We start from the raw sequence: 25,166 nt of genomic DNA, 5'->3' as shown, positions 1-25,166 counted from the left end.
GGGCTCAAACTCATGACCCCAAGATCAAGAATCACATGCTCTGGTGACTGAGCCAGCCAGGTGTCCCCAAAATATCTCCTATACCACTCTCCTCTAACTCACAGACATCTTGGTTCATGTCCTCCCTGACTTGTAAATGCAATCTGCAGAGCAACAGATTACAAACTCAGGATGGGAATAATTCTGGTCCCACTGTTAATCCACATAAAGAAAACTGAATACGAGTTGTTTGTTTTCAATTCTTCTGCTTTTTAAATTATTTCTGCTGTATGGAGTCTGGGTCCTTAGATATTTTTTCCCACTAGATAATATTTTTCTACTTTGAGTTAACTTGGAAGAAGTAGAAACATTTTGAAATGTCAAGAGTTTGTAAAGCAGTTTTCAATGTGAAACTTCCATTATAAACTCCAAAGACAGCATAATATCCACCTGAAACAAAATGTTTTCACCTTAACAGCAGTCACTCATAGAGCACTTACCTGGTGTCAAATCCTCGAACAATAGCACCCATAGACTTCGCTGCACCTGCAGAAGCCAGCCCAGCAACACCACCACCAACTATCAGAATCTAGGGGAAAAGGCAGAACGGTATGTTTCCATTTTTTTTTAATGTTTACTCATTTTTGAAAGAGAGAGAAACAGAGTGCAAGAGGGGGAGGGGCAGAGAGAGAGGGAGACACAGAAACAGAAGCAGGCTCCAGGCTCCGAGCTGTCAGCACAGAGCCCATTGCAGGGCTGAACCCACAAACCGTGAGATCATGACTTGCGCCAAAGTTGGACATTTAACCGACTCAGCCACCCAAGTGCCCCAGAACAGTATGTTTTTTAAAAAGTTCATTATCAACTGGCTATGAAAAATCATCAGCTCATAACTATCAGCACCTGGTACACAGCATTCAATAATACACCAGGTGGTGCAGGCAGTGGTGATCAGCCCTCAATAAATATACTGAGTGGATAGACAACACTTTATCTGAACCTCCTCTGTTTTTAAAAATTTATCAAAGGAACGACTGCTGGCAAAGGCCCACAACCTTCACTAAGAAGTCTGACAACCAGCATCTCGGTGTGGAAGCCACATACAGCACAATGGGGATTATATGTGTCAAAGATTAACAGGTCTTGAGGAGCCTGAGTGGCTCAGTCAGTTAAGCATCAGACTCTTGATTTTGGCTCAGGTCATGATCCCAGGGTCATGGGATCAAGCCCCATGTCCGGCTCCACACTGAGCATGGAGCCTAAGATTCTCTCTCTCCCTCTGCCCCTCTTTTTTGTGCTCACACATGTGCTCTCTCCCTCTCTAAAATTAAAAAAAAAAAAAAAAAAATGAAATAAGGTAACCGTTAAAGAAAAATAGATTAACAGGTCTTTCTCAGTGTGTAAAAGCTACCTGTACTGAAATAAACTCCTAGCACAGCATTCTAGCTATCTCTCCCCTCACAAATTTTAAGGTTCCTCTATGTTCACAAAATATCAAAATAAGTTTCAAAGATGGATACAACTTTGATAAAATGTCTACCTTCTATTTTGAGTTCAAATGCTTCTGAAAGAACAGCAGGTGACCAACTATCTAATTTTGAACCAATTTGAATGACCAAAGCAACATAACTAATCTCCCTAACCATTGAACAGTTAGAGCCAAGAAAACCAAAGAATTTCTCAGAAACAAGAGTCTCCCGGCCTTCTAAGAAACACAATAAGAGCAATGTTTTCTCCAGTCTGGAATGGGCCTTTCAGAGAAAAGTTCTATTATACTTCCCAGTCAATTGAGGCAACTCCTTGTTGCTATTTAAAAAAAGAAAGAAAAGGAAAAAAGCCACCCACAGAAAACAGTGAAGCTTATAAATTCCTACCTACCCATCATGCCCACATCTCCTTCCACCTCTTTTTTTTTTTAATTATTTTTTTTTTAATGTTTATTTATTTTTGAGACAGAGAATGAACAGCGGAGGGTCAGAGAGAGGGAGACACAGAATCGGAAGTAGGCTCCAGGCTCCGAGGTGTCAGCACAGAGCCCGACGTGGGGCTCAAACTCACAGACCGTGAGATCATGACCTGAGCCGAAGTCGGACGCTTAACCGACTGAGCCACCCAGGCGCCCCTCCTTCCACCTCTTTAAGAAGAAGGCTAGTCAAGGGGTGCCTGGGTAGCTCAGTCGGTTAAGCATCTGACTTCAGCTCAGGACATGGTCTCACAGTTCATGAGTTCGAGGCCCCACTTCAGGATTCTCTCTCTCTCTCTGCTCTCACTTGCATGCTCTCTCTCTCTCTCTCAAAAAAAAAAAAAAAAAAAGCTAGTCAAACCATACTCCAGTGACCTCTAAGCAGTGTCTCCGAGATCATGTGAATTGATCTAGATGGTGAAGGTCACAGGGGAGGGTGTTAAGCTACAGGGAAGGGGACAAAGAAGGAGTACAGAGAACAAGCAGGCTCTGGGCTCCAAGGCACCAACCCTGCTCCACACAATGAAAATGTGAAATAAAAATAAAATAAGTAAAAATCACAGGACTAGACCAAGTTACCCTGAATCCAGAAATAACAAAAGACCTCATAATTTAAAAGGCAGAATCGCACAATAATAAAGCCAGGTAGATCTGACAACAGGAATTTACTCTTTCTCTCCAGGATGGGGTGAAGGAAAAGACAGAGGTTAAGAATCGGAGTGAAATCCCGAATCGGCTACCAACTAGTTCTGGGTAACTTTGAGCAAGCTGCTTAGTATCTGCAATAACACAGTTAAAAAACCTTCCCAGAAGGCAGTTACATTAAATGATGGGATATAAAGCACTGACTGCTAACTGGCACAACATAGACATATACTCAGAAAATAGGGGAAAGGCCATGGAAAAGGAATGACCTTTAGGAATGTTCTTAATTTCCAGTCAGTTAACCTGTTCTTCCGCCTGACCTCCCCATCTCAGTTAAGGGCACTAACTGTGCAACGTAACCATTCAAGCCAAAACAGGGAGGTCATCTTGTGCCCTCCCTTTGCACATTTCTACCTCCAATCCCTCAGCAAGCACTCTTGGAGTTAACCCCCAAAGATCTCCCAATCCACCCCCTTCTCTACATCTTTACTGCCACTACCTTCCCAGGGTACTATTTCAGCAATCAATTCTGAGCAGGCCTTGCCTTCACTCTTCCCCCTACTATCCATTCGCCCATAGAACTTCCAGATGACTTTTTTAAATCCTCGTGAGATAATAGAATATATATATATATTCTATTAAGATACAGAACTCCTAAAACCCAAGAGCATCAGGAACATTTTTTGTTCCAATATCTGGTCTTTGACCCCAGTTAGTGACAGAGTTCCTAAATCCCTTAGAATTTTGAGGGTGACAGCAGTGTCTTTTGTTCTAATGAGTTGACTGCTGGTTGGCTCCTGGATGACAGCTGACCACCAGAAAGCCCATGGTTAGCAGCTGAGAATTTTCAGTTCCACCTCCCATTCTCCAGAGAGAGGAGAAAGGGCTGGAAAAGGAGTTAATCATCCATTGTTCCCATGTGATGAAGCCTCCATATAAAAAATCCCCAAAGTACAGGGTTTAAAAGCTTCCAGGGTGGTGAACACACAGAGGTACAGGGAGAGTAGTGTGTCCAAGGAGGGCTCCATGCCCCTTCCCACATCCCTTGCCTCATGCATTTCTTCCATCTGGGTGTTCACCTGTATCCTTTATCATATCCTTCTATAACAAACTGGTAAACAGTAAGGAAACTATTTTCCTGAGCTCTGAGTTCTAGCAAATTAACCGAACCTAAGGAGGGAGTCGTGGGAACCTCCAACTGATTTATAGTCAATCTGTCAGAGGCACAGGCAACAACCTGAGCTTGCGAATGTCATGTGAAGCGGGGAGAAGGCAGTCTCGTGGGACTAGCCCTTCACCTGCGGGATCTGACACGACCTCCAGGTAGACAGTGTTAGAACAGAGTTAAGTTGTAGCACACCCTGCTGGTGTCACAGAATTGCTTTGTGTGGAGAAAACCCCCACATATTCGGTGACCAGAATGTCAGAAGTGAAGCGTTCTATTTGAAAAAAAACTGAGTTTTTCCAAAACAATCCTGAATCAGACACTTCCCTCCTCTGTGAGAAAATGTGAACAAGACCTGTAAAGAGAAGCTCAACGTCATCCAGCCCCAACCTACCTTTCCACCATCATCTCCAATCGCTCACCACACTCCAGACCAACAGCCTTTAGTCTGCTCTTTCCCATCCCAGGGCTTCATACGTGCTGCTCCTTTGGAAGCTCCTTTTCCTACGTGCTGCTCCTCTGATATCCTAAATACCTGGTTTCTTTCGCACCATCCATTAGGCCTCGGTTCTAATGTCAAATGGAAGCCTTCCCATCACCCTAACAAAAGCAGCTTGCTCCCATGACTCACTATCCTATCATCCTGTTCATTTCTTTTATATTTAAAATGATCTCACCTATTGATTAGATTATGTATTTATCACCTCACCGTGGCCCCTACTAGAGTGTAAGTTTCATATGACAGGGATCTCCTTTGCCTTATTCATCCCATAGTCCAGCTCCTAGAGCAGTGCCTGGCATATTGGAAGCCATCAAATAACTAACTGATAGCTCACCGTAGACAAGTAAGAACCTTCCATGTTTAAAGAAAAGTCAAATAAAGTATTCTTCAATCTACCTTGATAAACTCACCTAATGTCTAATTCTTCAATATGTAACTATTTCTGACATGTAACCAAAGTCCTTGAAGCTGCAATTTAAATTCGCAGGAAAGACAGTCACTTTTCTACCTCTTAAGGGCTGATTGATTCTCCTTCCTTTAAGCCTCTGGTCTTTTGTTTCACTTTTTAATCTCTTATATATTCACAGCTTTCCTCTCAGCTTCCACATAGTTTGAGAAAGAGTCTAACCAAAACTGAGTAGCAGATTTGTGCATCAAAGCATTTGGCCAGTTTGAAAACAGCATTCAGGGACACCTGGGTGCCTCAGTTGGTTAAGCGTCCCACTCGATTGCAGCTCAGGTCATGATCTCACAGTTTGTGAGTTCCAGCCCCTCATCGAGTTCCTCACTGTGCTTGGGATTCTCCCCCTTCCCCCTACCCATCCCCTGCACAAGCATACTCACACGTGCTCTCGATCTCTCTTTCAAATAAACTTTAAAAATAATGAAATAAAATAAAACCAGCATTCAACTTCTGGCCACCATAAGTGCCAGACCCATTCTCATGATCCTGACAAAGGAGTCAAAACGTCATCACTTCAGGGGCACCTGGCTGGCTCAGCTGGAAGAGCATGTGACTCTTGGTCTCAGAGCTATGAGTTTGAACCCCACTTGGGTGTAGACATTACTTAAATAAAATAAATAAACTTAAAAAAAAAACAAACATAGTCACTTCACATAGCACATCTCTGTTGTTGTTTGCTAACTTCCTTGTTATGTATTCTGGCCTCCACTCGAAGCACTTGCATTTTCTTTACCTGGCCTGTTCTTAAAGCAATTTATTTCTCAAAGCTGCTAGTATCTTTTTTTTTTTTTTTTTTTTTTCATTTTTTTCTAGGAGATTTATTTCATGTGAGTTCTCGGTTTATATAACAAAGTACATAAGAGCAGGAAGCACTGAGTAAACCTATGCCTACAGGCAGAGAGTATGCTCTTCAGATAGATGAACAACATTTAAAGTCCTATTTTCTATACCGAGACAACATGCTTATATGGTCAATTAGTATATGTAATGTTGAAGGGTCATAACATAATCTATTCTTTTACCTAGCCATCCCAACCTGTCATCAACTGCTCCTCTCTGCTTTCAATCTACATTAAAGAAACCACACCCATTCCCTTTGCCAATTACCCAAATACACCACCTCCCTTTTTCCGTCCTCTTAACCCATATTTGAAAAAAAGTGAAGGGGTGCTTGGGCGGCTCAGTTGGTTAAATGTCCAACTCTTGATCTTGGCTCAGTGATCTCACGGTTCGTGGGAGGGAACCCCAAGTTAGGCTCTGCGCTATCAGCTGGGAGCCTGCTGGGGATTCTATCTCTCCCTCTCTCTCTCTGCCCAGTGAAAAAACTAAAACAATCTTTTCTATGAACAAAATGTCACAATTGGGAAATCTAGAATCTACAAAACTAAGACAATCTTTTCCATGAACCAAGTGTCACAACATTGGGAAATCAACAATCTACTGAATGGTATCTTGAAGCTTTTTCAAACATCAGTAATAAACACCCTACATACACAGAACAAGTTATCCAAAACCCCTTTAAGAATTCAAGTTAGTAAGTAAAAAAAAAAAAAAAAAAAAAAAAAAAACTAGAACTTCCAGAAATGTCAAAATTCTTTTTTGTCAAGCAATCATAAACAGCTTTGAGGCTCTACCATATATTTGTACCAAATATACACAGGGTTAACACTGTGAAGTTAACACAGGACAAAACTTTTAAAATAACTGTATTTTAGTACTACACATACCCTTACCTTTAAATAATTCATATTATGGGGGCTCCTAGGTGGCTCAGTCGGTTGAGTGTCCGACTTCGGCTCAGGTCATGATCTCACGGTTCGTGGGTTCGAGCCCCACGTCGGGCCCTGTGCTGCCAACTCAGAGCCTGGAGCCTGCTTCAGATTCTGTGTCTCCCCCTCTCTCTGCCCCTCCCCTGTTCACGCTCTGTGTCTGTCTCTTGATAATAAATAAACATTAAAAAAATTATAAATAACTCATATTTGAAGAAACATTAAAAGTTCTACCTACCTTAGCTGGAGGAACTTTTCCAGCAGCTGTGATCTGACCAGTAAAAAACCGTCCAAAATGATTTGCTGCTAGTACAACAGCTTTGTAGCTGAAAAAATAAATATTTCCATAAAATTAAAGAGATTAGACTAATATATTATTGTAAGCCACCAATGAAGCTTTAATAGTCAAAGATAATCACTAACATTTAAATTGTACCTACTATGTGTCAAAAACCGCTGAGTGCTACATGTATAACTACTCCTTTAACCTCCTCCACAATCCTACAGACAGGTACAGTTTTTACCTTCATTTTATAGGTGAGTAAACAGACACACAGAGAGTGGAAGAGACTTGCTGTCACTCGGCTAGCAAATGGCAGAACCAGAAGCCTAACCCTGGCTGGCATCCTACCTCCACAAGCACACTCTTACCCACGATGTTCCCTGGCCTTTTCAGAATGAACACTGCAGAAGATCAGTTGGTGTAAAAAAAGAAATGAAGGAAAGACCAAAAAAAATGCTAACAACGGTTTTCTCCCAGTGCTGAAACTACAGACACTTCAGACTTTCTGTTTTACTTCACTGTATTGTCCAAATTTTCTTTAATGATTATGTAGTATTTATGTCATAGGGAAAAACTTTAAAATGAAAAAGAAACGAGATATAGCTATATGCTTGTATATAATAAAATTCTAACCTCAAACCAAACAAACAAAAAAAAAAAAAACAGAAAACAAAAAACAAACAAACAAAAAACTTCCCCTGAGGCAGCTGGGTGGCTCAGTTGGTTAAACATCCAACTTAAGCTCAGGTTATGAGTCGCCATTTGGTTCATGAGTTCGAGACCCACTCTGATGGTGCAGAGCCTGCTTGAGATTCTGTCTCTCTGCACCTCCCCCACTTGTGCACACTCTCTCTCAAAATAAATAAATTAAATTAAACAAAACAAAAAAACTTCCCTTGATTGCTAAGATTTGAAAGTATGGAATTTTGAGACACAGTGACCTCTGTGCAGGGCCCAGTTCTACCACTAACCGGCTTTGTGACCTTGGGTAAATTTCTCTAAGTCCCTAATCCTTGGTTTCCTCATCTACAGAGTGGGGACCAAAAGAGCATCTCTCAGTGTTGTTATGAGGACTAAGTGAGACCATGCAGGTAAAGCACTTAGCACAAAGCCTGCCATCATAAGTGTTTGGTAAATACTAGTGTTTTTGGCTAAAGAAACATTCTGTGCAGCAAAAACAAGTAAAATATACCACTTATACCATCTTTTCTTACGAGGATACTGTTAACATATTATACCAATTTCATTTTCAGAGCATTTTATCCTTAAAAGGCACCTCTACACATTAACTATAACACGTTATAATTAAAATTACGATGCAACTATTTATTAAAATCTACCTGCTGACAATAAAACCTTTCCCTGATCATATTTTTTTCCTGGCCATATTTTTTATAAAATAATATTGATATAATAATTGATGCAAAAGCATATAATGGTAACCACTACGACTTTAAATCATATTATAGCAGAAAGGCAATATTTTAGAGACCACATTACTTGTTAGTCTTACTTCTGAATCCAAGTGACAGAAACTTTCAAAAAACCAAACATGATAAAGATTCAAAGGCCACTGTAAGAAATTTTGGAATTAATGTTTTAAAAGATTCAGCTGCTATTCTGAAACAAATAACAAAAATGAGATGAGTTACACAGGAATGTACAAGAAAACATTGATAGTGGGGAAAAGTGATAACAGTTTGCCTCTTTTTGATGACAGCAAAAAAAGCTCAGAATGGACATGAATGAACTGGAAGGAGCGTGTCTTCACTGTAATATGGCTGTGTGTGTGACTTAGATAATGATTTATCACGTACTGTGTGGATAAGTATCCTAGAAGATGCACCTCAAACTATGCCCTTTGCATATATCGGCTCAGGATGTAAGATAGCGATTCTTCAAACTGTGTCCCATGGATCCCCAAAGGTTCAAATTCCAGCCAACTCTGGGGCCATAATGGGTGGGGTAGAGAACAAACATGTTTCTGGACACCCCTCCGTCCCTCAGTTCAACTAAGGCCATTCTGCTCTTATTGCATTTGTTTATATTGCCTCATAATATGTCATTTGCCCAAAAGATTCTATGGCTAAAAAGCACTGGGCTGGAACCACTGGCTTTGATAACCTTTCATATTCTACATTTCACAAGACAAAATCAAAGATCACATTGTACGTTTTCTATAGAAAACATTTAAGTCTCAGGGCACTTGAGTGGCTCATTCAGTTAGGCATACAACTATTGGTTTCGGCTCAGGTCATGGTCTCACAGCTCGTGAGTTTGAGCCCCGCATCAGGCTCCTGGCTGACGGTGCAGAGCCTGCTGGGGATTCTCTCTGCCCCTACCCTGTACTCGCGCACTCTCTCAAAATAAATAAGTAAACTTTAAAAAAAATAAAAGAAAATCTTTGAAGTCCCATGATACATAATGTAACTTTTCTACAAACAAAATAATATGGCAAAAATTTATTTTGTCCTTTGGTGTATACTTTATATCACAAAAAATATCTTCAAACCAACCATTTGCTATATTATAGTAAGGATAACAAAATGTGTTTTTAGCTTGTCCTTTTTGTTTTCTGCTTTTCTTTCAAAAATGAAACCCAAAGTAGACTCTATTTGATCTATTGGCCTAGCTGATATGCTACACCTAAGCTATAAAACCTAAGAAAACCTTCAGGTCATGTGTCAGGCCATAAAAGGCTTTATTCACATTAGTCTCTCTTGCATGCGCTGTTTGATTTTTTTTAACCGTTTTCATTTGTTGGTGCCTCATTCATATTAGCAAACTGTCACTATCAGCAGTTTGCATGCTTAAAATCTAATTCAACTATCTCCTGAGGAGTTGATTTCATAAGCATCTTCGATTTCCAGATTTTTTCCGCTCTCTAGGCAGTCAGCAACACGATACACCCCATCCCCCCGGGCAGGCGTGATTGCTCAGTCAGAGCCCTGTTCCCCAGAGCAGGAGGGGCCTTAGTCTCCTCTCAGCACAGCTCTCCAGGCAGTAAAGTGGGAACGCAGCAGTGGCGGGCAAAGGTAAGAGGACGTAGTTAGCCCTCAGTTATCAATATGTGGGTTGGGGGGGGGGGGGTAATAATTTTTTAAAACTTTTTTAACATTTATTTATTTTTGAGAGAGAGACAGGGTATAAGTGGGGGTAGGGGGGTACACAGAGAGAGGGAGACACAGAATCCAAAGCAGGCTCCAGGCCCTGAGCTGTCAGCACAGAGCCCAACGTGGGGCTCAAATTCATGAACAGTGAGATCATGACCTGAGCTGAAGTTGGACACTTAGCCGACTGAGCCACCCAGGTGCCCCTATTAATATGTGTTTTGACACCAGGTAGAACTTTGCCAAATACAGACATTTTCCATATTTGCTAAATATTTTATGAATTTACCTAAGCAAAACATAATTAAAATGGTAAATGCTAATATGTATGTGTCAGGTTGAACAATATGAAACTGTCAATATCTGACCTTTTTTGACCTATAAAAACAGCAATTTATGTTAACTTACTGTGGCAATCATTTCACAATATACTGATATATCAAATCATTATATTTATACCTTAAATTTACACAATGCTATATGTCAATTGTCTCAAATAAAATCTGAAAAAAAGTAGCAGGGTGCCTGGGTCGCTCAGTCGGTTAAGCATCCGACTTTGGCTCAGGTCATAATCTCACGGTTTGTGGGTTCAAGCCCCGCATCAGGCTCTGTGCTGATAGCTCAGAGCCCAGAGCCTGCTTTGGATTCTGTGTCTCCCTCTCTCTGTCCCTCCCCCACTTGTGCTCTCTCTCTCTCTCTCAAAAGTAAATAAACATTAAAAAAAATTTTTTTAAGAAAAAAAGTAGCAATTTCTACCTAATGTATACATGTGTATACACGCATATACACACATACATGCAAGACAGTCTATTCCTCATACAAATAATTTCACAATCATTTGCTCTGGTGGAAGACTTCTACCCATGAAGAGTAGAATATGAAGAGTCATTTCTTTTAACTATGAAATAATAAACTGAGCCTTAAAAAATAAGGGCACTTTTGGTGCACCTGGGTGGCTCAGTCAGTGAAGCCTCCAACTTCAGCTCAGGTCATGATCTCATCATTTGTGAGTTCAAGCCCTGTATCAGGATCTGTGCTGACAGGTCAGAGCCGGGAGCCTGCTTTGGATTCTGTGTCCCCTCTCTCTCTACTCCTCCCCGACTTGTGCTCAATCTCTCTCTCTCTCTCTCTCAGAAATAAACATTAAAAAAAATTTTTTTTAATTAAAAAAATAAATAAATAAGGGCACTCTCAAAAAGCTTTTATCCCCAACAATTATTACAAGTAAAAGCACTGTAAGAGAGAAGAGTCACAATGAGCATGTTTCTAGAGTAGCACTGTGCTTTGTTCAACCAAAATGGAAAGGAATCAACATACCCAGCAATGTTGGCCATGGAGCTTAGCGCGTCATATCCCTGAGCAATCGTGACTCTTGGAACCTGGTCCATCGCCAAAACTGTAGTTTTTCTTTTAGAAAGTTTATTTAGCAAGTCTGGATTTTGGGCTGGGTAAATAAAGCTAATCAATGTTCCCGATGTCTTTAAAAGGTCGGCCTCATGAACACCTAATGTTGGATTAACCATGGGAGCTCGCACCTGAGGAAAAAAAGTCAAGTCACTGATTAATAATGTAAATACCTTTATCATATTTTTAAGTAAACAGGACAACCTAAATGACATGCCATGATTGAAATAATAGGCCAGAAGTAATCTTTCAGCAATAAACTTTGGACTAAATTCCTAAACAAGGTAAGGAGCACCAAGATCTTTGCCATCTGTCCTCTGACTGATGACCAACCTAGGAACTGATCTGAGTAAAGAGCATGCTATCATTCTGGAAGGTTTCCCCCCCCCACCCCAAAATTTTATTTTTAAGTAAGGCTCATAACATGGCTTTACCATTGCCAGCTTTTCCTAAGTTTCTGCAGAAACACATTCAGATAAGCAGATTCATTTGTGGGCTTTTAAGGTGTGTTTTATATCCAAGTTTAAAATCGATCTTCAAAACACGTATCATGTCCTTAGCTCTAAGTTCGCAGTAGCACTTTTAGGCAAGTAAGCCCAGAAAACAATAGCTCAGGGACTTAAATTTTTAAAGGAAACAGAAACACAAACACTGGGTCAATATTTTCATTTCATAGCACTTCATCTCATTTACCTAGGAAACATCTTTGTTACTGCCATTTCAGTTGTTGATCTGGTGACACATATGATTTTAATTAAGGTTCTGGATTCTAAGACTCTCTAGGGGCGCCTGGGTGGCTCAGTTGGTTAAGCATCTGACTTCAGCTCAGGTCATGATCTTGCGATTTGTGGGTTCAAGCCCCACATCAGGCTCTGTGCTGACAGTTCAGAGCCTGGAGCCTGCTTCAGATTCTGTGTCTCCCTCTCTCTCTCTCTCTGCCCCTCCCCCACTCATTCCCTCCCTCCCTCCCTCTCTCTTCTCTCTCTCTCTAAAATAAACTTAAAAAGACTCTCTGGCAAGGTCTATTTTTCCTCATTGAGAATCTAAAATATAGATTTAATAAAAATTAGAGGTCAACTTTGAATTAATTCTACTGGCCCTTATCAAATGCTCAGCTGAGACTGTTGGCATATGAGTGAGTTAAGTCAACAGAATGTTTTCCTGAAAGTGCTTTTTGGATCACTAGTTCCCCAGGATATTAACAGGCTTGACTCAAAAATAGTTTACTAATGCAAGTATAAAGTTATCTAAGTTACTATATCATAGGATTTCTCCGTGCTTGTAACATGCTCATACACACTGCGGATCTAAAGGAACACAAAGTGCTTCCACAACTTATATACACCCTACTAACCCTTTATTGTGGGGTATCTCAAAAGGTTTTGATCCCTAGAGCATATGTTGGAATGGATCATACTCATTTTTCTATTTGCCCTAAGCTCTTTTACTATACTAAGTTATATCACCAAGTATCTGTACACCTAAACACTTTAAAAGTTTTGGCTGAATTGCAACTTCCCCACATACCATAAATTTCACTGTTAATTTCCACACCAAAAAATTGTTTTGTCTTCTGCAAAGATCACTACTCTACCAAGTTATTCAGTAGAATTTATGTTAAAAAAAAAAAAGCAAACAAACAAAAAAAACAGTTACATGATTGATGCCCCTTAGAAATTAACACACATACCAAAAAAAAGCTGGTCTTTCCTGAACAAGTGAGGAGCTTCTTTTTGCCTAATAATCATGCTACTACAATCCCTATCTCCCTCGTTGTCTTGGTTGCAGAAGGCTTAGGATTTAGGCTAATGCTGCTCCCTAATAATTACCTAAGGTACACTTGTGATAGTCCCTTCCTTTTTCCATATGATTTTTTTTTACTTCAGATTTTATGTCTGAAGCTCTTCAGCACATAGATTTCTATTATACATTAAGACCTTTCATTAAAGTAGGTAAGGCTGTCTCTACTCAGCCCCGTGCTGCTTTCTCCAAGGCAGCCCTGCCCTCTCTAGAAATAGCACTGAGGTCAGTTAAATCACTGTTCCTTCTACATATCAGAAGATCAGGGTACGTTCAGTCCTAGGAGGAGTCCCATGCCCTTTTTCCATCTTGTAGCAGTTAAATACTCACCTGTGGGTATTCTGGATATGTATGAACCATGAAGTGCAAATTCTCCCTAACCAATAAGAAGGGCATTTCCACATGAAAATCTAAAAAGGAAGATCACTTTTTCTACTCTCATGGTTAAACAGAGATCACACTGCCTGATAAAAGTTCTACCAGACTATGAAGAATATTCACAACATGCAACCATTTCTCTGAGAAAAGGCAGTGTTTGAAAATATGAAGAGTTATAACAATATGATTTTTCCATGAACACTTTTTAAAAAGCGAGCATGCTATAAATGAGGGGTGGAAAGGAATAATTACTTTGACCACCAAATCAGAAGCCAGCACTTCCTTCGCCCCTTGGATCTGGGCACCTGCTGCTCTGTAGTGATCATCAGAAAACTTGGAAGCTTCGCCAGCACCCGATTCCACGACAACACTAAAACCCTGCTTGACCAAGGCCTGAACACCAGCAGGAGACAATGCCACCCGTTTCTCATTTTGGAAAATCTCCTTGGGGATGCCAACAGTCAGTTGCTTATATGGAATTCCTACAAAGTGAGGGGAAGAAGGAAGGAAGGAAGGAAGGAAGGAAGGAAGGAAGGAAGGAAAGAAAAGAAAGAAAGAAAGAAAGAAAGAAAGAAAGAAAGAAAAAGGGAGAAAGAGAGAAAGAAAGAGAAAGAAACAAAGAAAGAAAAGGAGAAAAGAACGGGAGAGGGAAAGAGAGAAAAAGAAAGAAAAAGAAAAATTAATTCAGTAAAAAACATAAAAACAATGTTTTAATAACAGTTCAAAAAATGAAAATGGGCAGTCTGTTCAAAATATACTGAACATACAAGTTGCTGCTCAAAATAATGTTCCTGATTCATAATCATAATTGAGTTTTTTGAATAATGGGAAATATTTATGCCCACTCTCTTAAATTCCAAATATTTCATTTAACCAAATAGCTCTCTTCAAGGCACATGACTAGATTATTCTTAGGAAAAAAATGGGTTGAGAGATCAATCAAAATGCTAACTCCACTCTTCAAACTAATCCTCTGGGATTTATGGTTTCCTTGTCCTCACCTTTAAGGAAGACAGAACTAATTAGCTGTTTTGAAGAACAACCCTATACTAGACATATTGTTGGCTACACTCAAAGCTTCCTTCCTGGCAATTTGGCCACAGGCAATTCCTCACAGATTTCCAAGTGTTGTATCCTGAGACCCTACGTTCTTGGCCACAGCGGATAAGACCAAGGATCAACAGCTGGGTCAAAGATAATAGTCTATAGGCCAGAGAGTCCCTGAGATGACTTACATAGGAACTGCCCAAGGACACTCTATGTTGGCCAGTGATGACCCAACCCATTCAGGTACTCTTAGTGTCTGAATGCGAGACCCACAGAAAAGGACAGGGGGAGTAAAGGGTACAAAAGCTATCTGTAAGCAGCCATGAGGTTAAAGGTAGACAAAGGGAGGTCTACAGCAACAGTAGCAGAAACATCAGTAGTGGCGATACAAAGAGGGAAGATGAGCCATAGCTATGGAATCCAGAATACCATTCCACTTTTCCTAGAAGTAGATGAGGGGTTTCCCAGGCTTCTGTACTTCCCAAGAATACACCCAATAAACCCTCACCACAAAATAGGACCTTGATGCAATCCTGTTCCTTGTAACCCAAAAGAGCCTGTATAAAATAAAGTATTTATATATGGCTCTGAACAATTTTAGCTAAAGTTGCTTTTGTTGTTTTATTCAACGTGCAGGCACAAATAGACTTTTCTTTTAAAAAAAATCTGCTTCTGTATGTTGTACCAAAGTTCAGGAAATCTACTCTAGCAACCTAAACTCTGAAAATACATAATAAAAAAACAAATTATCTCTACAGAGTAAGAATATTGAGGCCTTAGAGAAATTAAGTCAACTTAAAAATACCTGCATTCAAACAGAGTCTTAAACCCCATACTCCATTAGCAGTAATAACTAAAAGTAAGCCAAAGGCAAACATGTGGTGAACCTTAACCTCTGTTTGAAGGAGAGGGAGGAAAATAATAGAAAGCTGGAAAATATTCCAGATTGATGTGCAAAGTTAAATCACATAAACATCTGGAGTTCACTTATCTGACAAGGTCAAATTACCTAGGCCCTATATACCGTAAGTCAAAGAAGCCACCAAAGACAAATGAAGTCCCATCAAACAGGTTCGGGAGCCAACTTGAAAGGCCAAATATGAAACAATTTGAGCATGAAAAAGAATAATTAATTGCAATGTAATAAAATACATCCGAGGATGTTAAAATGCAGGAGTTCATTATGATACTCAAAAAATAAATATTTTTTAAAAGCTTCATTGGCCAACTTTAGCGGGTGTGTGATAAGCAGAATAATGGTACCCCATAGGTGTCCACACACTTCTAATCCTCAGAACCTGTGAATGTGTCAGGATACACAGCAAAGGAGAATTAAGGTAGCAGATGGAATTAGAGTTGCTGATCAAATGACCTTGAAATAAGGATTAGCCTGGATTATCTGGGTGGGCCGACTGTACTCACAAGGGTCCTTAAGTGTGAGAGAAGAAGGCAGAAGAGCCAGAGTCAAATAGTAGTCTGAAGATGCTATGCTGCTGGCTTTGAAGATGGAAGAAGGGGCCACGAGCCAAAGAATATAAGCAGTTTCCAAAAGCTGGACAAGGGAAGGAAACAGACCACCCTTAAAGTCTCCAGAAGGAATACAGACAGCCCCACCGACACCTTGATGTGAACCTAGTGAGAGCCATTCTAGACTTTGGCCTCCAGCAGTGTAAGATAATAAATTTGTGTATGTATGAAGTTGTGTTACCTTGTTACAGCTGAATAGAAAACTAATACTTTAAGAAAACCAAGAGATTATTACCAAAACTATAAAGAATGGAACAGAACCAAACATTTATCCCACCTTACCATTACAACCTCAGGGTAACTAAATAACAGAGGGAAAGTTTTTCTTTATAGAAAAATTCTAGCTAATAAATGAAGATAAAATGATAGTGTACCACCATTTCAACCCCCCCTCCCCATTAAACCATGGATTCAGTTGATGATCATTAAATGGCTGTTATAGCCTTTGAGTGAAAAACTGATGGGAGCTCCATAATGGATGAATATCAACATCTAAACTCACTGATTAATTTTCCTGACGAAACGCCACAGATAGTACATAGCATCCACCTGTGAAGTATTCTTGTCAAAAAAAAAAACAAAAACAGAAACAAACAAAAACAAACCTGAGTCTAACCAAGCCTCTAGGTCTAGCTAAATGGTACAGAAAACACAAGGAACAGAGAAACTAGTTAAATAATATGAAGGGAATTCATTCAGCCAAACCCAGAATGTGAGAAATTCTACAGGGCAACAACTACATTCTTCAAGAAATAAAGAAAAAAGAAAAAAGAAAAAAGAAAAAAAAAAAGGAGAACAGAGATCAAAAAAGACCTGAGAGATACAGTATGCAAATACAACATGTGGACCCTGTTTGGATCATTATTTGGATAAGACAACTGTAAAAACAGAAACTGAAAAAAAATGAATACTGACTGGAATTACTTTTCATGCTTTGCAATGTAGTAATGAAACTGTGGTTATGCATTTTTTTAAAATAGAATCCCTATCTTTTAGAGATAAAAAGTAATTATCTGGGAAATAGTCAAGAACTACAAATTAAAAGTCTCCTGCAGAGTCAATATAGAGATCTTGATGTCCATGCCTTTACTCACAAGGAAAATTTTCATGTCCTCAGTGCAGTTACTTACTTTTATCTTAGACACAATTTTATCACGCTTGGATAAGCTGGCTTTCTAAAACACCTAAAATAAAAATCTGAAGAGGGATGCCTGGGTGGCTCAGTTGGTTAAGGATCCAACTTTGGCTCCGGTCATGATCTCGCAGTTCTTGAGTTCAAGTCCCGCATCAGGCTCTGTGCTGACAGCTCAGAGCCTGAAGCCTGCTTCGGATTCTGTGTCTCCCTCTCTCTTTGCCCTTCCCTCGCTTGCACTCTGTCTCTCTCTGTGTCTCTCTCTCTCTCTCTCTCTCTCAAAAACTAAATAAACATAAAAAATATAAATAAAAAAATAAAAAATAAAAATAAATAGAAATAAATCTGAAGATAAAGTTGAGAGCTCTCAGGGACAGGTACCCTGCCAACAGTCGCTTGTCACATGAGAAGAAAAGAGGCTGTGAAATCTATTAAAGACAAACATAAGAACTCAAAAAGCATAGCAGTGTAGGGATTCTGATTGCCCAGAGTCCTGCAAACTTAAATTAAAAAGAAGGGCATCATTCTATGTGGCAAAGACAGGTATCTATCCTAGTCTTCCACCTGAATAACAGAATGCCAATTTTAGTTGAGTTTGTCCCCATCTGGAATAAAGGACCTCTTTTGTGTCCAAGTCTTCCTTACAGCTAAATAATTGCCGCCTGTCTGAGTTTTTGCCAATGAGGTACAGAGTACTATGAGGGTCTTTGCACAAAATGCATAATAAAGGGATCTCCCTCAGCTTAGGGAGCCCTTGTTTAGCCTCTCCTTCTGACCTGCGCACAAGAACAGACGCGAGTGGGGACTCTAGCAGGGAACACCTTGTAGGCTACTCAAAGACTTCAGCTCTTCCTCTGCATGAGCTAGGACACTGGTGGCAAATTCTGAGAAGAGTGCCATGATCTTTCATTTTAAAAAGATGATGCTTTTGTGTATAGAACAGACTGTTGTGGGGGTAGAGGCAGAAAGCATAGAGAGCACTTAGGAGACTAGCACAGCAGTCGAGGGGAGAGATGATGGTGGCTCGGAACAGGACGATAACAGTGGCGATGGTGAGAACAGACCCTGGATACAAGGTAGAGCTAACCCATACCTACTATGAAGACCAAGATGACTCCAGGGTTTCTGACCTGAGCAACTGAGATGAAGCTGTCATTCAGTAAATCGAGAAGCAGTACTACAAATTAATTGATACACTCAGTTGTTAGTTCCCCAGCATAGATGAGCCATATACAGTACAATTCCTCAAAAAAGACCAGGAAAAAGGAAGAGCTGCTAAGACAAATGGTTACTATGAGCAATAGTTTCCCGGATACAACTCAACTGGTTTATCATTTCTCTTGTTCTATTTTATTTTCTTCTCTATTAGCACTGACAGTCAGAAACTTCTATACATGGAAAATATTTTTAAAAGCACTCATTAGGGTTTTTTTTTTTTAAACGAAAAATGATGACTCACCAACACCAGGCTATAAAACTGCATCGCTTTTCCTTTTATCAATCATCAGGAGATCCGTTAGCTCCTACAACTTTGAAGGTTTGATCTATATACACTGAAGTGAGACTTTACCTGGTTTGGCAGGGGCTTTACACCACAGTGCCTGATGAGTATGAAATGTTCGTAAAAAATCCTTCTTCCTGGGTATAATCTTACAGGACCCCAAATTGCTACGTAAAGGACACGAACAGCCAGTCACCACGGTTTTCAGTAGGTTCGCCATGTTCATATGAGCTCCCAACTTCCTAAATCCCAAATTTCCTTGAGGGTAAATCACTAAGAAGAAAGAAAATAAAATATTTATATGCCAAGAAAAACATACTTTGTCATTTGAGCATCAAAAAGTTTTTTAAAAAAATACTAATTCAAAGAGCTTGGAATATAACAGCTGTATGTGGGCATCTACAGTGAATTTTATCTGCCAAGTCCTCTACTTAGAGAAGATGCTTCAGAAGTTTGTTTCCAATTCATATATTTAAAACTCGGAATCCATTCTCCCACTTAAAACTGTGGTTAAAAACTCACTATTCAATTCCAAGCCTTGGTCACCTTAATTGATCCTTAATGTAGCAGGGAAGCTAAAAAAGAAAATTGCTATAGAGTCCAATCACATCTTACATGAAAGTTATCTTCTAAGTCTGCATGCACAGCAAAAATTGCATAGTCACCCTTGGATTTCCCTTAAATTGTCTATAATGCTGTATAGTACAATAACAACTTGTTTAGCTACCAATGTTGTACAGAAAACACTGGCAACCTATTCAGTGCAGCAAGATGCTTATCCTGTAAGACCCCCTGAATTGAGCCTGAGTGAACATGAGATTCGTGTCTGCCAAGTGCTCATCTCAAGAAAATTAAGCATGTGTGGGATATGACTCCAATTTTAAAAAAGAAGAATGTCAATATCACATAGGTTTGTGCTTGTAGATATGGGTGTAACTAGGAACTCTTCCATCAGTGGTTCTCACAAGTGGCCACTTTGCACCAGCTCTAACTGGGCTGGATGGAGGATCACTGACCTTTGCTGTTACTGACCTAAGCTTCAGTGGCAACCTCCATTGTTCTCCATGGCAGATCCCCAGGGGTGCATGGAAGGCATGGAAGGCCCACCATCCCCTTGATTCTCAGAGTTCCCCCATCCTTCTTTTCTTTCCTTCAAAATCAGGAAGCAGAAGATTTGGAACTCTCAGTCAAATTCAGCTAACTCCACCAACTACACGTTTAGGCTCTGCCCCATCATGTGGGCCCTCAGGGGGCCCAGCACCCAATCCCAGCAGTTCCATGAACATTCTTCCAGTCTCCAGAGGAAGAAGGGTCTAGTTCACTCAGAACTGCTGCCACAACTCCCTGAAGCAACTTCTTACAAATACCAGAAAGCAACACGGGGGATGGAAATCCTTAATCCAGATGGTGCTTATTCTTAAAATGACCTTTAATTCAACAAATACACATAGAGGGCTGAGTTTCAGAGTCACAGTCATTAGAAGCATCTGTGGAATCAAACTGGAACAGATCACACGCTCTGAGATAAGAAAAGTCAACAAGTAATAACACTACAGAGTAAGGCAAGTCCAAAGTTCTTTGAGGGATCAAAGGAGATTATGTCCTCCTACAGAGCTCAGAAAAAGAAAAAAAAAACACATTTGAGATAGAGAGAGTAATATGAAAAAAGCTAAGGAAGAGGAAGTATGCAAGATGTGTTCAGGCATGCAATCAAAAATGTATAATAATGCTTTGCACTTGAACAGGTTTTTAGATTTTCAGTGTTTCCACATATGTCATTTCATTTCAATCCCAAGCACCCCTGAATCCCATAAATATGCTCCTCATTTATTCATGGGTCACTTCTGGGTTGTTCATGGCTGAAAACAGAGAGCAAAAAGTTCGAAATTCAGCCACATATTCAAAACAGTCACTGAATTTATGCCAACAACCAAGGGAGATACAAAGATATATAAAAGGTAATTCTTGCCTTGGGGGAGATTTGTCCTACCATTACCAATGACCTAGTCTTATCTCCGCCTCCGCATTCACTCTAGTTTCTCTTCTTAGATCATCCCAGCTCCCCAACAACCACTGTTTTCATGGGGCTGATGAGGTTTACCCAGACCTCATCAGGGAGAGAACAAAGCTAGATATAATAGAGCCCGTGTATTGTCTAAGTTGGCCACTCACTCCCTGTTTGACCTGAATCTCTCTGCACCTCAGTCTGCTCATATATAAAAGCACAAGAAAGTTTGTTTGTCGGGCCCCATTACGCTCTAAAACATTTATGAATAGATAAGATTTTACAATGTTTTAAAGCAGAAGTCCTGTTTCAGGCCATCTGGAAAAACAGCCCTGCCTACTTGGAAAATGGTAATTTGATGTTGAATAGATCCCTGGCATCAGATGGCAATTAAGGCAGAGGACTTCACAGGCCAATTTCGCCCCAAAATTCCAATTTATTCAAGTTATAAACATGTAAGACAGTGAACAGAAAGTAGTTTTATTGGTAAGGCACCAATTGACTCAGTTAAGTGTCTGCCTTCAGCTCAGGTCATGATCTCACGTTTCTTGAGTTCAAACCCCATATCGGGCTCTCTACCATCAGCACAGAGCATGCTTCAGATCCTCTGTCCACCCCCGCCCCCTCCTGTCCCACTCATACTCTATCTTAAAAATAAATTTTAAAAAGGCACCTGGGTGGCTCAGTCAGTTAAGTGTCTGACTTCGGCTCAGGTCATGATCTCACAGCTCATGAGTTTAAGCCAGGTGTCAGGCTTTGCGCTGACAGCTTAGAGCCTGGAGCCTGCTTCAGATTCTGTTTCCCTCTTTCTTTGCCCCTCCCCTGCTCACACTGTGTGTCTCTCTCTCCTTCAAAAATAAATAAACATTAAAAAGTAAATAAACAAATAATGTTTAAGAAAGTAGTTTATTGGCAAGAACAGTCCCTATGGCTAAGCCTAAATTAAATAGAAATGACACTGAAATATATTCAGAGAATATTTGAATTTCCCCTATCATTATTTTAAAGCTATTTTATTCATGTGCTTCTATGGCTTTGAAGCAATGGGGGAAAGCTTTGCAACTCAAAACTGAAAAAAAAATTTAGTATACCACTCATACAGCAGTGTAATGTAAGTTATTTGGGCAACTATCTCCCCTAATAGGTACTAAAACTCTTGAGGGCAAGCACGTCAGAATGATGACAGCCTAGAGGCTAACAAGGTGAACTGTGGGTTGCAAGCCCTCATTCTGCAATTATTAGCTGTGTCCTTGGCAAGTCAGTCACTTACCTTCTCTGAACCTGATTTTCTCATCTTTAAAATAATAGCACCTGTATTATATAGGGTTGTTGTAAGGAGTAAAAGGACACAATATCTCTATTGCTATTACTACTCACTTTGGTATTACCTCTGGCCTGGTGCTTTGCACAAAGGAGGAAAACAACAAGTACTTTTTAACTGAATGAATAAATAACCAGGACTAGGTAACCTGAAACCTGCGTATCTACAAAAACACATTCTCCAGAGTTTCAGGAAATTTCCTTCGAAAACGAAATGCTGTGTAGCCTTGTGGAAGATTGATTCCATCAGCAAAGGTAAACAGCTTAGCACATTGCTGATAAAAAAGTAGTCCTAAACTGTCCATTTAATAAAAAAATTTTTTAAAGCCAGGTTTGCAAATAAAAGGTGTGCAACAGAGAAAAGGGGAATATTTTTTCTTCTTTAATTTTTTTATAGTTTCAGATTTTTACTTAAATTCCAGTTAGTTAACATATAGTGTAATATTAGTTTCAGAAGTAAAATTTAGTGATTCATCACTTACATATAACACCCAGTGCTCACCACAAGTGCCCTCCTTAATCCCCATTACCCATTTAACCCATCCCCCCTCCAGCAAACCTCAGTTTGTTCTCTATAGTTAATAATCCAGTTAAGAAATGGGCAGAAGTGGGACGCACGGGTGGCTCAGTTGGCTAAGGGAGGGACTCTTGGTTTCCGTTCAGGTCATGAGTTGGACCCCAGCACGAGATCTGTTTGGGATTCTCTCTCTCTCTCTCTCTCTCTCTCTCTCAAAATAAATAAATAAACATTTAAAAAATGGCAGAAGACATGAACATTTTTAAAGAGGGAAGCACTTTAATAAAAGCATGCAAACACCATGGGAAGAGTCTGTCCTAAAAGACTCCTTATAAAGAGATCGCTTTAGGACTGCCCTGCACCACAGGGCGAATAGAGGACGCCTGCCACCGTAAACAAGTTACGTTTTTAAAGCGAAACATACCAACCAAGGACACAATACCCTACAGAAGCTTAGACTGGCAGGCAGCGTGACCTCGCCCAAACCCACCGGTCCCGCCCCTCCTTGGGCAACTACACTACAGCTTGGCTGGCATCTGCGCGGGACCGCTATTTATAACCTTCCCTGGAAGCCTATTGGCCCCGGTCGCTTTACAGTCATTCCTCCTCGGGGGTTCAGATCAGCTCTGCCCCCACTGCTGTCTCCTCCCGGTCGCCAGCCCGGGCCCCTCTCTCTGCCTGGATGAAGTTTGCTCAGACCACCAACCCTCACAGAAATACACACTCACAACTTTCGCTCGCCACCTCCTAAGTCTCCAAACGATCGCTGACCCTGAATTCCCTCAAGGTTCAAGCACAATTTCGGGGCGTCCAGCTACCACCTCTCTGGGCGCACCCTCTATGGAAAGTCCTCTATGACCTCCCCCCTCCTCCCATTTTGCCGGTCGAAATGACCCCTTACGACTCCCGCTGTCCTCCCAAAGCTCCAAGACCTGCACCTACACAGCTGCCGCCTCGTTCCCTGCCCTCTGCAAGGACCCAGTTTCCCAACCACCCGCCCGCTCCCTTCCACGTCGCCCCGGCAAAAGACAAGGAATGGGGCCCTCAAGGCACGGTTCTCCTTCCGGACCCCAGCCTCTGGCCTGCGGGCGCCCGAGTGCACCCCACATCCAGGTCCCTACCGACCCCGCCCCCTTCTCCCTGACAGGTCTCCTCCCCTGAGGGGGCCCGGACCATCCCCAACAGCCCCGCGCCCCCTCCCCAGCTGTGCCCCAAACGCGCCCCGGACTGCCCGCGCCGCGCGGCTCACCTTGGCTGGGAGGCAGGGCGGCCGGGCAGCGAGCCGCGAGGGAAGCCGCGCTGGCAGCCCTGGGCTCGGGCCCCGAGGAGCTGCGCCTCCAACCCGGAAGAACAGCCGCAACCCGGCGGCGGCGGAGGCCACGTGACGGCGGCGCAGCCCCTCAACCCCCACCTCCAAGCCCCCTCCTCCGCCCGGAGCCCCCTCCCCACCAGGCCCTTCTGCCCTCCGGGCCCCCAGAGCCTACCGCCCTCCCTCCGGACAAGAAGGCGACCGCACCAAACGCCCTCTTAGCGCGCCAAGGCTAGTTACCCCAAAGGGCCCTCCACTCCTGGGTGGCAACCAAAACCTCTTTGTCTTGGGCTCGACCCGAGGCCCCCTGCCCCGCCTCCGCGCCTTCCCTCGGCGCGTCCTTGTCAATCAAACCTGGAGCCCAACGCGGCCGCTGAAGTTTTCAAGGCTACATTTGCTCTCTCCCCTGGAGAGCCAGTTACAATCCCAAGTGTGATTTCCTCTCTAGTGTCCCACCAGAGCAAGTAAGAGGGTAATATAATTCCACTTTGGTACCTTTCCTCTAGCACTCTAGGAAAAATCAGAACTTCTGTAACAGAAGAGGACCAAATGGAAAGTGGGAGGAGGCCAAGGGGTGGTGAAGGGCGGGAATGAGGGCGTTGTTGTTCCTTTTTGCCGGGAGAGGTGGAGTTAAATTCCTCGGAAACGAAGTCAAGGCCCGAAAATTAACACACGTCTACGTATTCGTCTTCCCCCGATGGGCCCAGAGAAAGCCGTGTGCTGCTGGTAGTATTAATATCCAACGGCTAGAGAGCGTCTTTGGTGGGCCTTAAGTGTCTTGAGAAGGCCTAGGTTGATTTTAGCAAAACATGAGCCTATTTGTTCTTTGCGCATAGTTCTGTTAGCCTGCAGGTGTTTTCTGATTGAAAGTGGGAAGAATAAGATTTACAGTATAAAATGGTTCACTTGCCCAAAGCTGAATCATCATTAAGTGTCAGCATGGTCACTGCATTTTACTTTAAGTGAAATATTTGAGATTGGCAAAACAGATATTCCTTTAGAAAGAAAGAAAGAAAGAGAAATGTCAGAGAAACCCTTCCTTTAAGAACATCTCTTGTGTTTAACCAGCATAAAAGGTCATTCAACTAATGGACTTTCACTGACATCCAGAGGATGTCAAGGGAAAACACTGCCCCTCTAGTGAAAGAGCTCACAGACAGGAAACGACACAAGCCCCATGTTTTAAAAACTATAATGAACTATGATAAATGCAACCATAGAAACAGGTTCCAGATACTGTAGATTCAATGAGGCAGAAGTAACTGATAAGGATTAAAACTAAGCCCCTTTCACGATATATGTAAGTCAAATCATTATGCTATACACCTTAAATATATACAGTACTGT

At 41.3% G+C, this 25,166-nt stretch overlaps 1 protein-coding gene across 3 annotated transcripts in view; it reads right to left on the bottom strand.

The window, feature by feature from the left end:
* The window catches only part of NNT (nicotinamide nucleotide transhydrogenase), a 95,934-nt gene extending 71,493 nt beyond the window's left edge, over window positions 1–24,441 (bottom strand). Inside the window, exons 1-6 of one of the 3 annotated variants that reach the window (XM_078445427.2) lie at window positions 24,315–24,441; window positions 18,738–18,941; window positions 13,714–13,943; window positions 11,197–11,414; window positions 6,725–6,812; window positions 480–568 (exon numbers count right to left, since the gene is read on the bottom strand). In XM_078445427.2, the coding sequence (XP_078301553.1) occupies window positions 480–568; window positions 6,725–6,812; window positions 11,197–11,414; window positions 13,714–13,943; window positions 18,738–18,894 (782 nt within the window). In that variant the 5' untranslated portion in view covers window positions 18,895–18,941; window positions 24,315–24,441. Of the gene's footprint in view, window positions 1–479; window positions 569–6,724; window positions 6,813–11,196; window positions 11,415–13,713; window positions 13,944–18,737; window positions 18,942–23,759; window positions 23,893–24,059; window positions 24,167–24,314 lie in introns of those variants that run through there. The other 2 variants (XM_078445429.2, XM_078445426.2) reach the window with 2 other exon arrangements.
* Window positions 24,442–25,166: the final 725 nt, after the last annotated feature.

This window comes from Panthera onca, chromosome A1 (genome assembly GCF_046562875.1).
Source record: "Panthera onca isolate mPanOnc1 chromosome A1, mPanOnc1 haplotype 2, whole genome shotgun sequence".
Lineage (NCBI taxonomy): Eukaryota > Metazoa > Chordata > Mammalia > Carnivora > Felidae > Panthera > Panthera onca.
Note: the sequence above shows the minus strand (reverse complement) of the source record. Positions and strands in the feature narration are given on the sequence as shown.